General features: G+C 42.7%; 1 protein-coding gene across 2 annotated transcripts in view; it reads right to left on the reverse strand.

Moving 5' to 3' along the window:
- Nucleotides 1-14,872, reverse strand: part of VWA2 (von Willebrand factor A domain containing 2) — an 80,661-nt gene that overhangs the window by 25,467 nt on the left and 40,322 nt on the right. For both annotated transcript variants that reach the window (XM_050958975.1, XM_050958977.1), the window contains 3 exons: nt 14,292-14,401; nt 1,352-1,546; nt 695-828 (listed from right to left, as the gene is read on the reverse strand). In XM_050958975.1, the coding sequence (XP_050814932.1) occupies nt 695-828; nt 1,352-1,546; nt 14,292-14,401 (439 nt within the window). The remainder of the gene's footprint in view (nt 1-694; nt 829-1,351; nt 1,547-14,291; nt 14,402-14,872) is intronic.

Raw genomic sequence — 14,872 nt, forward strand, 5'->3', positions numbered from 1 at the left:
AGAGGGAATGCAAAGTCAGGCTAGTAAATCTAACACACACAGATCTCCCCCTGACTTCTTCCTCCCACCAATTCCCTGGTGAGCTGCAGACCCAAATCCCTGGAGTTCCTCACTAAAGAAAAAACTCCAACAAGTCTTAACAAAAAGTTTTATATAAAAAAGAAAGAAAAATACATACAAATGGTCTCTCTGTATTAAGGTGACAAATACAGGGTCAATTGCTTAAAAGAATATTGAATAAACAGCCTTATTCAAAAAGAATACAATTTAAAGCACTCCAACAACTATAGACATGTAAATACAAAAAAAACATATAAATCCTATCTGATCTTTTGTACTCACAACTGGGAAACAGAAGATTAGAAAGCAGGAAATAGAAATCACTCCTCATCCGAGAGAGCATACAGGCAGAAGACAAAGAACTCAGACACAAACTTCCCTCCACCCAGAGTTGAAAAAACTCCTGTTTCCTGATTGGTCCTCTGGTCAGGTGCTTCAGGTTACTTTTTCAGGTGAAAGAGACATTAACCCTTAGCTATCTGTTTATGACAGTCTCACAAGTCTGTGAGCTCTGTTAGAGGTGCCAGCTTCAGAGAGACGCTCTGAAAGTGCAAGGCCAAGCTGACAATCCCCATGCAGAAGTGAAAGGTAGGACAGTCAACAGTAAACATGCACCAGAGTGGAGTAGAGTTACCTGGAGAGACAGCACTGCAGACAGTAGAGCTGGTGAGGGTGCTATACAGGCCATTGGCAGCATCATCCACATGTTCAGCGAACAGCACATGCTGCTCGGTAGGTTCACTGGCCAGCATGTGCAGCTCCTCCCACCTGCACAGGTGACAGGACATATTAATACAATCTCCTGGCATTAAAGAACAGGAACAGTCCCTCTGCAGTCAGAGTTATTTTCCTGGATAGGTATTAAAAAGAACAAGCACTCAGAACTACTAGTGATGTAGCTTTACGTCTACACAGGATCCATCCCGGCGTATCTTCTCTTAAAAACCCATTGACATTTCTAAAGACACATGCTCCTACCAGACCACTTCTCTCGCCAAGCGCCCTTCTTTCTCTCTCACCCCGGTCACAAAATGACCTCCTGCTCCACATTCACATCCCTTCAGGGAGGTCTGAATAATTTGTATAGTGGAGAGTGCTGAGAGCCATTGAACCAAACTGTATATGATGGAAACCACTTCACTCCCAGCACCCTTGTGTCCCTCCCCAAATCCTACCTCCAACTCTGTAATTGCCTCTTGGTCTTGCTCAGGGGACTTAGATGCTGAAGGCAATGGCCAGTCTGTTAGCCGTGCACCACTCCCTGCCCTCCCACCCCAAGACAATTTCCTACCTTGGAAATCTGACACCCACAGCAAATACTGTGGTGCCCCTGTCCTTCAGCTGCTTAGCGGGTATTGCTACATTGCCTTGGGATTTCCCATCCGAGAGGATGATCAGGATTTCAGGGACAGAGGAATTTCTGCCACCAGGGAAACCTTTCCAGAGAATGTATTTCAGTGCGAGTCCCGTTTCTGTGCTCCCGCCTCTGAAACAAGCAAGAGAAAATTGAAAGAAGAGGTTTGGGGACAAGTGTTCGATTCCCTTTTGCTTTCTTCCCATTCCCCGCTGCGTGCTCTCTGGTAGCACCAAGTCTAGGGCCCTTCTGCACATAGTGATGCATCTAATTCTGTAATTGGCACCACTTTCCTCCTATTAGTTGACAGCTCCCCTTCCTTTGACTCTTCCTCCCCACCCCACAGATGCAGACATGCATTGAGAAACAAATCCACAGATGCAGTAATGGGATGGCTGCTTTCAACGAAAGACTCATGGTAACTCATGTATTTAAGAGCAGGCTGGACCATATCAATCAGCATGGCCCAGTGGAGCATGCACTGGGTTAGGCGCTAGAAGGCTTGGGTTCAATTCCCCCCTCTGTGACCTTAGGAAAGCCATGTCAATGGTGTAAACCTCAGTTTCCCAATGAGGCTGACCTTCCTTTACAAAGTGCTTTGAGAGCTACATTGCCCCTGTATGGAAGAGCTGATTAACAATGAAATCTTCCATTTGGCAGCCCTATGTACAGTGTCTGTGAAAATATGAACACTGCAAACATCTTGCTTTCCAATGGGTATAAATTTTATATTGCAGGTACAAGCCCCTTACAGAGAGCAAAACCTTAGTGCATTTCTTTAGAACTGAACTATAGCTAGATACCTAGAAGCAACTGCTAAAAGAGGGCAGGGAGGCTGTGCATGGCAACTCATTCTTTGTTTTGGAGAATGTTTCTTAATTAAGGGCTGGAAATTCAGCTGTGCCCAGAGGCACAGTCCCTTCTCTTTCTTGTTAATTTTTGGTTAATTTGATTTTCCACAAAATGCCATTTGTTTGTCAGTAATAAATCCCCCCAAAATGCAAATCCCAAGGGATTTCTGAGTGTATCCCTAGAAACTGATGAGGGGCAAACATAAGGCACTCTTTATTTTGCCTTCCTTTTCAAGTAACGATGAACAAAGAGCAAGGCACAGAGCGCAGGTCACCTGGATTTCACAATAAATTAAACCAGTGAGGTTAGGAAGGTAAAGGTGGGGAAAAGCCATCCACGATTCCAGCTAGTAGAGCACCGCTGTGTAGCTACAGCTCCAAGCTGGAAAAGCATTCTGGGTTTTAATATGCAAATAAGCAACCCCAACTTGTCATAACATTTTTCCCAGATCTGGACCTTAGCGTCCAAAATATGGGTGTTAGCATGAAAACCTCCAAGTTTAGTTACCAGCTTGGGCCTGGTAAAGCTGCCACCAGCCAGGAATCTATACAGTGCCTGGCGCACTGTGGTCTCCCCAAAACCTTCCCTGGGGGACCCCCAGACTCAGATTCCTTGAGTCTCACAACAAAGGGGAATAAACCATTTCCCTTCCCCCTCCGGGTGTTCCCTCCCTGGGTTCCTGGAGAGATATACAGAAGCAAGCTCCGTGAATCTAAACAAAGGGACTCTACCCTCCCTGTTTCCAGTCCTGGAAAACACAAGTACTTCCCCCCCTCACCCAGAGGGTATGCAAAGTCAGGCTTAGTAACTCTAACACAAAGAGATTTTCCCCCTGACTTCTTCCTCCCACCAATTCCCTGGTGAGCTGCAGACTCAATTCCCTGGAGTCCCCACTAAAGAAAAAACTCCAACAAGTCTTAAAAAGAAGGCTTTATATAAAAAGAAAGAAAAGGACATAAAAATGGTCTCTCTGTATTAAGGTGACAAATCCAGGGTCAATTGCTTAAAAGAAAAAAAATGAATAAACAGCCTTATCCAAAAAAGAATACAATTTAAACATTCCAGCAACTACACACATGTAAATACAAAAGAAAACAATATTATAAACCTTATTGTCTTACTATTTTTGTACCTACAACTTGGAAACAGAAGATTAGAAAGCCAGGAGGCAGAAAGATCACTCTCAGAGCCGAGAGGGTCAGACACAAGACAAAGAACTCACACTCAAAACTTCCCTCCACCCAGATTTGAAAAAGTCTTGTTTCCTGATTGGTCCTCGGGTCAGGTGTTTCAGGTTACTCCTTTCCAGGTGAAAGAGACATTAACCCCAGTCTGCTTTAGAATTCAATTATCTGGCCACTGCCACAGGTGCTTTCCTGACTGGAGAAAGAGTCAAGCCTGTAACCATTTTAAATTGGTACAAATTATCAACTTCACTTCATTTTTGTCTCTGACACCAACATACTCTAATCATGGGACACTGTTTCATCGCATTAGTATTATTTGTCTGATAGTAGCATCTAGAGGCTGTGGCGGAGATTTGGATCCCATTGTGCTAGGTGCTGTACAAACATATAGTTAGAGAGTTTCTCCCCTGAAGAGCTTATAGTCTAAATAGACCAAGCAAAGAGTGGGAGAAGGGAAGTACTATTATGCCTATTTTACAGATGGGGAACCAAGGCACAGAGATTAAGGGTCAGATTTTCAAATGAACTCCAAGGAGTGAAGATCTCGGCTGGGATTTTTTAAAAAATCTGTCCATAAGTACTTCTCAGAGCCAGACCCTTATTTGGTGTCTATAGAAATGAGTTCCTATGAAAATCTAACCCTAATTTTGGGTGCTGAGCATTTTAAATTCTGGCCCTGAGCTCTCCGGAAAACTGGGCAGGTCGTGTGAGGGCAAAGGTCACACAGATAGATCTGGGAACTTAACCCATGTTGTGTGACTCTTAGTGAAATGTATGAAGCACAAAGCCCTGCTCCCTCTGCGTTCTTCTTTCCTCCATGTCTAATTCAGAGACTGATCCATGAATGCAGCGAAGAGTCAAGTAACTGAATATTTTGGCAGTCATGATATTCTGAGGCTGGAGGGGCAATACCTATTCGGCACGCTAATGTGTTAGAAAACAATTATTTTAACATGACGATCATTTCTCCAGTACCCAACTAAATCTGTACCCACACAAGTGCTAATGGGTTGTACATTCCACCAATGATACAAATTACTTTATACAACTGGACCGTTGTTAAGTACTAAGGAATGACGGAACCTATGAGTCTTGCAGCTGCTCTCATAGACTCATAGACTTTAAGGTTAGAAGGAACCATTATGATCATCTAGTCTGACCTCCTGCAAAATGCAGGCCACAGAATCTCACCCATCCACTTCTATAACAAACCCCTAACTTATGTCTGAGTTACTGAAGTCCTCAAATTGTGGTTTGAAGACCTCAAGCTGCAGAGAATCCTCCAGCAAGTGACCCATGCCCCATGCTGCAGAGGAAGGCGAATAACCTCCACAGCCTCTGCCAGTCTGCCCCGACCCCAAATATGGTGATCAGTTAAACCCTGAGCAAGTGAGCAAGACTCACCAGCTAGCACCCACGAAAGAATTCTCTATAGTAACTCAGATCCCACCCCATTTAACATCCCATCACAGACCACTGGGCATACTTACCTGCTGATAATTAAAGATCAACTGCTAAATTAATTGCCAAAATTAGGCTATCCCATCATACCATCCCCTCCATAAACTTATCAAGCTTAGTCTTTGTCATAAACAGATAGCTAAGGGTTAATGTCTCTTTCACCTGAAGCACCTGACCAGAGGACCAATCAGGAAACCGGATTTTTTCAACTTTGGGTGGAGGGATTTGAGTGTCTGAGTCTTTGTTTTCTGGCTGCCTGCTTTCTCTGAGCTTTGGAGAAGTAGTTCTACTTTCTAGTCTTCTGTTTCTAAGTGTAAGGACAAAGAGATCAGATAGTAAGTTATATGGTTTTCTTTTCTTTGGTATTTGCATGAATATAAGTGCTGGAGTGCTTTGATTTGTATTCTTTTGGAATAAGGCTGTTTATTCAATATTCTTTTAAGAAATTGACCCTGTGTTGTATCATCTTAATACAGAGAGAACATTTGTACTTATTTTTCTTCCTTTTTATATAAAGCTTTCTTTTAAGACCTGTGGGAGTTTTTCTTTACTTCAGGGAAATTGAGTCTGTACTCACCAGGGAATTGGTGGGAGGAAGGAATCGGGGAAATCTGTGTGTTGGATTGCTAGCCTGATTTTTGCATTCCCTCTGGGGGAATAGGAAAGTACTTTTTGTTTCCAGGATTGGGAACAGAGAGGGAGATTCACTCTGTTTGGGTTCACAGAGCTTGTGTCTGTGTATCTCTCCAGGAGCACCTGGAGGGGGGAAGGGAAAAAGGATTATTTCCCTTTGTTGTGAGACTCAAGGGATTTGGGTCTTGGGGTCCCCAGGGAAGGTTTTTCAGGGGGACCAGAGTGCCCCAAAACACTCTAATTTTTTGGGTGGTGGCAGCAAGTACCAGGTCCAAGCTGGTAGCTAAGCTTGGAGGTTTTCATGCTAACCCCCATATTTTGGACGCTAAGGTCCAGATCTGGGACTAAGGTTATGTCAGTCTTGAAGCCAGATATGTCTTTTGCCCCCACTACTCCCCTTGGAAGGCTGTTCCAGAACTTCACTCATCTAATGGTTAGAAACCGTCGTCTAATTTCAAGTCTAAACTTCCTAGTGTCCCGTTTATATCCATTTGTTCTTGTGTCCACATTGGTACTAAGCTTAAATAATTCCTCTCCCTCCCTGATATTAATCCCTCTGACATTTATAAAGAGCAATCATATCCCCCCTCAATCTTCTTTTGGCTAGGCTAAACAAGCCAAGCTCTTTGAGTCTGCTTTCATAAGGCAGGTTTTCCATTCCTCAGATCATCCTAGTAGCCCGTCTCTGAACCTGTTCCAGTTTGAATTCATCCTTCTTAAACATGGGAGACCAGAACTACACACAGTATTCCAGATGAGGTCTCACCAGTGCCTTATATAACAGCACTAACACCTCCTTGTCTTTGCTGGAAATACCTCGCCTGACGCATCCTAAAACTGCATTGGTTTTTTTAACGGCCATATCACATTGGTGGCTCATAGTCATCCTGTGATCAACCAATACTCCAAGGTCCTTCTCCTCCTCTGTTGCTTCCAACTGATGTGTCTCCAATTTATAACTAAAATTATTGTTATTAATCCCTAAATGCATGACCTTGCACTTTTCACTATTAAATTACTATTACTCCAGTTTACAAGGTCATCCAGATCTTCCTGTATGATATCCCAGTCCTTCTCTGTATTGGCAATACCTTCCAGATTTGTGTCATCCACACACTGTATTAGCACATTTCCACTTTTTGTGCCAAGGTCAGTAATAAAAAGGTCAAATAAGACTGGTCCCAAAACTGATCCCTGAGGAACTCCACTAGTAACCTCCTTCCAGCCTGACAGTTCACCCTTCAGTAGGACCCGTTGTTGTCTCCCCTTTAACCAGTTCCTTATTCACTTTTCAATTTTCATACTGATCCCCATCTTTTCCAATTTAACTAATAATTCCCCATGTGGAACCATGTCAAATGCCTTACTGAAATCGAGGTAAATTAGATCCACTGCATTTCCTTTGTCTAAATAATCTGTCACCTTCTCAAAGAAGGAGATCAGGTTGGTTTGGCACGATCTGCCTTTTGTAAAACCATGTTGTATTTTGTCCCAATTACCATTGACCTCAATGTCCATAACTATTTTCTCCTTCAAAATTTTTTCCAAGACCTTACATACTACAGATGTCAAACTAACAGGCCAATAGTTACTCAGATCACCTTTTTTCCCTTTCTTAAAAATAGGAACTATGTTAGCAATTCTCCAGTCGTATGGTACAACCTGAGTTTACTGATTCATTAAAAATTCTTGCTAGTGGGCTTACAATTTCATGTGCCAGTTCCTTTAATATTCTTGGATGAAGATTATCTGGGCCCTCTGATTTTGTCCCATTAAGCTGTTCGAGTTTGGACCTAGTTGCTCTACAACTGCTAACAATAAAAGTCTATAGTGTTGGTGTTATAAACTGCTGCCTACTATTTAAATACAGAATAAGAATCCATATTCTCCATCTTCTTCCCCAGTATCTGGAGGCATGCAGTTAGCTGTAAGACTGTTACGGTTATACAATTCTAATTGTAATTATAAGATTGAATTCCTTATTGGGTATTAAACAATGCACTTTTATTGGCTAGTTCTCTAGTCTAATTCACACCACATCACAGGCAGCTTAAGGGACAAAGAAAGTGTATAAAATACTATGCAAAATTGTAGGAAAAACACAAATTTACAGTTCTATACAACACAGCTCTGGGGAAGGAAGGCTGGCCTTGTAGTGGTTTCCTTCAGCTCCCCCACCTCTACCCACATGTTGTCTCTTGTCTTAGTTTGTAAGCTCTTTGAGGGCAGGAGCCATCTTTTTGTTCGCATGTACACACAGCCTAGCACAATGTTTAGTCTAGAGAAGAGAAAACAGACAGGGGACATAATAGTTTTCAAACACGTAAAAGGTTGTTACAAGCAGGAGGGAGGAAAATTGTTCTTGTTAACCTTTGAGGATAGGACAAGATGCAATGGGCTTAAATTGCAGCAAGGGTGGTTTAGGTTGAACATTAGGAAAAACGTTCTGTCAGCATAGTTAAGCACTGGAATAAATTGCCTAGGGAGATGTTGAATCTCTATTACTGGAGGTTTTTAAGAGAGGAAAAAACAAGCCCCTGTCAGGGATGGTTAGATAATACTTAGTCCTGCCTTGAGTGCAGGGACCGGACTAGATGACCTCTCAAGATCCCTTCCAGTTCTACACTTCTAGGATTCTATGAATGGCGTCTGAACCAGGACTGTGGCTCTGAGACACTTCACAGTACAAAGACATAAATACTAAAAGCAGACAGAGGGACTTCCTCTGTGACAAGGACTGTATATTCCAAAGGGATCAGTAATTTTGGGTGCCTCAGTTTCAGCTGCCCAACTTGAGCTACAGAGGAGCTGTTTAATTCGAAGGGATTTGGACACACAATTTCCATTAGGTGGCCTTGAAAAATCTCAGCCTTCTATTAAAGTAGCATTGAGAGAACCCCCAGTCAGCACTGGGTTCCTTGCGCGAGCACTGACAGGCAGAAGGTGATATGGTCCTTTTCCTGAGAAGTTTACAAGTGAGGGCCTCTGTCCAACATACTACTCTGAATGAGAACTACCCAGTTAGTTGAGCGTAAAAACTAGGGGAGTTGATACTGCAGACCCACCACGTATTGAGACCAACCCTTTATTTTAACCCTGGCCCCTTTAACATTTACCTTTATTTTTTAGGGTTTAACATTTGTTATGTTACTTCCAACAACTATATCCAGATAAGCCACAAATTTCCTGCCCTCACCCTCCTGCAGACTATTTAAGCCAAGAGTTCTGTAACCTGCCATCCTTGAGTCAACATTTGATATCAGAGAAAGCCCAGACCACCTTGAGCCCTTTGGCTAATTAAGCCTCTCTATCCAAAGAGACATTTCCATCTGTTTTCTAATCCTGGCTGAGGAGTTTCAGCATAAATTATTTCCTGCTATTGCCTTTTAGTATTGCTTTTACTTCAATTCAAAGCAATTGAGAGCAGCCAGACTGCAAAGGTCAATTCTTTCTTTGAGGCATGATGATGTTTTTCATATATATGGTAACACACACAGACTCTCTCACAAACACACACACAACTCTGCGCTTCCAAATAATTTTTTATTTGTTTGAATGATTTTAATAATGACCGAATTTCTTGATAAATAGTATTTGATCACATGCATGCTCAGAGCTCCTAAGTTCTTCAAGTCCATTTACTTCTCTTTGTTTCACCATATACCTTTCTTTCTTTTATATGTAATGCATTCCAGGAGATTTTCTTTTATTTTCTCTCTGATGCGTAATCCCATTCTCCCCTTCAACTTTCCATTATTTTCAACCAAACTTCAAGAACCTATGTTAAGTCTGTCCAGCAGTTTCTCTGGTGAGACGCTACTGGCCATCAATTTGTTTCAATCCCTATCCATAAAATCTAACAAATTCTGCAACATGTCTCAAGCTCTGACTCAGCAACAGAGGTAGTTGAGGTGCTTCAACTAACAGTTACTATAGCTGAAAATATTGTAATGCTACTTCATAATAGTGGGAGAGTTTCAGCTAGTGAAAATTGGAGCTGCTCTGTTGAAGTCAGTGGGTAATCCCAATCTTGGTGTGAGCTTGGGTAACTCTGGGCAACCTCTCAGATGCTTTACATGAACTACAAAATATAGGCTTGAATAACTATGAAATTCTATGGTCTGTGTTATATATGTGGTCTCTTCTGGCCTTAAACTCTATTAATCAGGCTTTCCCATTTATAAAACAAGCATATTATTAGTCACATAACTCACTTGTTAGCTGGAATCCATCCATAACTATTTTGTTCATGCCTATATTTCAGCCTTTCATCCAAAACTGAATGAACAGGCCACATGTAAGGCCATAATTTGTTAGATCTGTCAAAATGCATCTGCCATCATTAAAAGACATTTCAAAGCCAAGCCAAATTCCAGATACCCAGTGTGGCTTCATTTTCTCTCCTCTTCAGTGGCTTTGAAAGAATAGCCAAAGAGGAGCTGGTATCTCTCTGCTATACTTCCCCTGGAAATTACACAAAAGCTTTTCTAGACTGTATAATTAAGTTGTCACTGAAAAAGCTACAGATATTGCTCGCTTGAAGAAGTTGAAGAGGCTCTTGAGTTTGTTTGCAAACTCTGGGCCATATTCAGAATTGGTTGAGACACTTTGACTATTGAATGAGCTGATCCTTTAACCCTAATGCCTTTTCTGCCGAAATTCTACAGCCTGTGGGAGATATTCCTATATTTTGTCCCCACTTACTTTCATAGACTCAATATGACCTTCCCTACCATCCAAACAAAAGAAAGGAGTGCTTTTTAGAAAGGAGATGATTTTGGCTCCAATTTCCTTACAGCTTAAGGCTCATTCTACACTTAAAAGTAATGTCAGCATAACTACATCAGTCAGGGGTGTGAAAAAAACCACATCCCTGACAAATCTATCTAAGCCGACAAAACATGCAGTGTAGACACAGTTGTGTTGATGGAACAGGTCTTCTGTTGATGTAACTAATATTCGGGGAGGTGGTTCCTATACAGATAGAAAAACTTTTTGTTGGGGTACAGTGTGTTTACACTAGCGGGTTATGCCAGCATAGTTACACTGACACAGGTATGATTAGGATGATAAGATGTCTCGATTTTATATGGACAGTCCCGATATTTGGGGCTTTTTCTTATATAGAGCCTATTTCCCCTCACCCATCCCAATTTTTCACACTTTCCATCTGGTCACCCTAGGTATGATGGCATAGGCATACCATTAGGCTAGGATTTTCAGAGGACTGAAGGAGATAGAAGCACAAATCTCAACTCATAGGCTTCTTTGAAACTCCAGCTCCATTTCCTAGAGCAGGGGTTGGCAACCTTTCAGAAGTGGTGTTCTGAGTCTTCATTTATTCACTCTAATTTAAGGTTTTGCGTGCCGGTAATACACTTTAACATTTTTAGAAGATCTCTTTCTATAAGTCTATAATATATAACTAAACTACAGTTGTATGTAAAGTAAAAAAGGGTTTTACAATGTTTAAGAAACTTCATTTAAAATTAAATTAAAATGCAGAGCCCCCCAGGCTGGGGGCCAAGACCTGGGCAGTGTGAGTGCCACCGAAAATCAGCTCGCATGCCGAAGGCGGCACCCGTGCCATAGATTGCCTACCCCTGTCCTAGAGCTACATGAATACATCAAAATCTCAACTTTCGTTAAAAAGTAAGTTTCTAGGACAAAATTTTGGCCTACTGAAATCAACAGGAGTTTTGCCTTTGACTTCAACAGGGATAGGTGCTCCCATTATCTCTTCTGACTAGGGAGAACAGCTTGAATATATGAACCCTAAACACTCAAAGACCAGAAGACAAACAACAAGAATCTGAGGTTTAATTATTTATTTATTTTTAATCATGATTTTTAAGGTGAACTTATGATTCTGGGGGCCTGATCAAGACTTTTGAAAGCATGGGTTGACAAGACTATGGAAATGGAAACCCAACCGCAGTGTGATAAGAAACAAAGACCAGAAATGAAACTGACAACTATAGAAACCAGCCAAACTGTGTGAAATGCAAGAAATAACAAAATGGCATGTGTGGTTACAATGTGTGTGTGATCTTTATCTCTGTGCCAAATTTACAGTGCTTCCTCTTGTACGCAGAGCCAGGATGAGCTCTACCCTGATATCTGGTGGTGAATTATGGCGAGTGTGGAAAAGAATTTCAGAGGCTGTTCATGTTTGCATAGGCACACCCACTCCGCCTAGCATAGCCCACAGCAGCCTAAAATGGTTACTTTCACAGCTGTGGGATCCCCAATTTCTTTGTTATTGGGGCAGGAGGAATAAAGTGTTGTCACCCTGATTAAGTAAATGAGGAACTATGAAACTGTTTTATGATAAAGGGTTTCACTATCAACTAAATGGCACTTGCTAGACAAGGGACATGGGTTCCAAAACCCAGTGAATTGAGAGAGAGGCTGGGGACAGGTATTTGTACCTGGTGGTGTAGCTGCCTTGTGTGAGCTAGAAGCACTAGTTCCATCTACTCCTCTCTCCACTGTGGAATATCAGAGTTGATTTTTGATTCCCTTTAGAATTTAGATACAGGTTACTGAGCTGAACTCACTATGGGCTAATGGTGCACTAGCACTGGGGCTCCCCTACTGTGAGCTGAAATCATTAAAGAGCTGGAATTGCTGACCTGAGAGCACTGAGTACTGTGCTAACTAGTGGGGGAGCCTGAAGCTATACTGCAGAGCAGAGCAGCTGGCAGAGTGCAGTGGAGTAGTTTGTGGAGCCACGGAGTGAGCAGAGCCGAGCAGTTTGCGAGGACGGCTGGAGTGGATTATGGGACGGCTGGTGGAGCAGAGCAGTTTGTGAGGACGGCTGGAGGAGCAGAGTGGAGTGGCTGGTAGAGCGGAGCAGTTCGTGGAGAAGGCGGAAGCAGAACCCCACGGAGAGGCAGGGCAGTTGGCCCTGGACCACGTAAGGTGCCCCTTTCTACCCAGGCTGAGTGGGGAGGACCTCTGCAGATAGACTCTTGAACTCTGAGGCTCCACTGACCCAGGACAGAGACTTTTGGATTGTGGGACTTTTGGGATTGTGGGTGATCTTTGGGTTGCTGGACTCTAGGGACATTTGGGGTATTGGACTTTGGAGTCCTGGGGTGATTTAGGGGTTGCTGGACTCAAGAGCCCAGGGAAAAGGACATGGCCCAATTTCCCGGGGTGGGTCTTTGCTCACGGTTTGGTCTATGAACTCTAGTTGAGATAAACAACAAGCATTAAATTGGAAAAACACCTCATGTAATTAAACCTTTTCTGCTACACCGAGACTCTGTGCTTGCGAGAGGGGAAGTATTGCCTCTTCGAGGCACCCAGGGGTGTGTGTAAGATTTTCCCAGGTCACTGGGTGGGGGCTCGAGCTGGTTTTGCATTACGTTGTAGGGAAGGGACCCCTATGTATTGAACCCGGCCCTTGCTGCTATCAATTCGGCCTCTTTTCCCTTCAAGTTTCATGGGGACTTACAAGAATTCATGGCACTGCTCTTAAAGGAGCTAATCATCTGGACTTGGATGCAATCATGGACTCAAAAGGCCATTTTAGTGTTAGACTGCTGCTCTTCCACATGGGAGCCCCACATTCAATTTTCATTCTAACTGGCCAACCCAGCAGGGACTGAGAGTGTCTCTCTACAGAGTAACCCCTACAACTGATTGACAGTGTAGCCTTTTATTTTATTTAAAGTGAATTTTGTAATATGGTACTACGCCACCATCGATTCAGCTCTGGCGACTACAGTTTCAAGCTTAACAGAATGAAAATTAACTCTGCTACTTGCTTCGGATTTAGAGTCTCTAGGAACACAAAAACCAAGGGTAGTGACCACACATATATTTACCAATATGAAGTCTAGTCTCTTTTATAAGTTTTATTAAAGTTACAGTTAAAGTTTGATTACTCAAGCATGTACAAATTCTATACAGACCTATGCATGAGTTACAACTATGGTTATACTCACATCCTTAACACCAGTGTTGGGTCTGATGGGTCTCTCATGGCTTGATCAGCAGCAGAGAGATGGTTCTTGCTGGATTCTCCTTCTGGGCATCCCCTTTTTATAATGTGATTCTGTCTACATCTACATTCTGCGCGTGTCCATAAAATTGTCCACTCTCTTTTCTCTTATTGGTCTGTGTCCCCAGGAAATTTAAGGAACCCCAATTTCCATAGGCTGTGTAAATTCCCTTTGTTTTCATCAGCGTTGATGCAAAACCTGTATCCCATGATTAAGACACATGTCTGAGACAGATGTGCCTTTAATTTTAGATCATAAAGATACCATAATCTTCTGGGTAATTTTTCGCAATATTATCACGTTACCTCTTTTCCCATAATCTTAGGGCATCAGGTTATTTCTCAGTCACTTATGTCATCGCTTCCTGTCTCCAAGGCCTAAAATAGCTAAATTAAAGTCATGCAAGACCTGTAGGTTGAGGCCTGCAATTCAGCTTGTCTTACTCCGGTCTAATACTTGGTTCCTCTAAATATTGATAAATCTTACGCTTTTATAATCCTACAAATTAACTCTAACATACAATGAATATACGTAACATACATTGATTAATCAGAACATCACACAGTAAATTGAAACTAAACTAAAATAATTGGCTACAACATGCACTGCTGATGAGCTCTAAGGAATCCTGTTCACTCCTCCTTTGGCAGCAGAGTGAAGGACAGGACACAAGGCCTTACCAGAAAAATGTGCATCCCCTCAAAGAGAATACGGCTGTCTAACAGAACTTACTTGAACACAATCTTCTTGATTTTCTCCTTTACTTCCTGCTTGGTTAAATACGAATCCAAGGGGAATTCTAGCTGGGGAGTTGAGCTAAATTGTATCACTCCCACTCTGACCTGAAAGAAGAGGTTAAACAGCATAAGGAGCAGGTGGCTGGGAGGGTTGTATTATTTCGATTATGTGACAGATTTAGGAACCTTGAATTGTTTCAAGATAAATCACACTCTTCTCATTGCCCTTCTTGGCTAAGACCCTTCAATAAATACCATCCACTCACATTCCAAAGCTGGGGGGTTGGGGGGGCAATGGAGGAGGGGAGGAAGAAGCTCACTATGATTGGGGGAGGTGGAGGGATAAGAGTGGGAGTGAGGTGAGCTATTGAGTTCCACAGAGGCAGCTGGCTCCAGGCGCCCTGGCAGTTCTTACTGCCTTTCCTACAGCAGTTCCTTGGCAGATGGGGCCCCGTGCCTCCCTCACTCCTCACAGCTGTGTGCTGACACTCCTTCCCTCTGCCCTGGTGCCTGTGCCCTGTCCCCACCCCAGCAGCTGGTGCATATGCTCCTGCCCCTCCATCAGGCTGGATCTCT

Source organism: Gopherus flavomarginatus, chromosome 6 (assembly GCF_025201925.1).
Source record: "Gopherus flavomarginatus isolate rGopFla2 chromosome 6, rGopFla2.mat.asm, whole genome shotgun sequence".
Taxonomy (NCBI): Eukaryota; Metazoa; Chordata; order Testudines; family Testudinidae; genus Gopherus; species Gopherus flavomarginatus.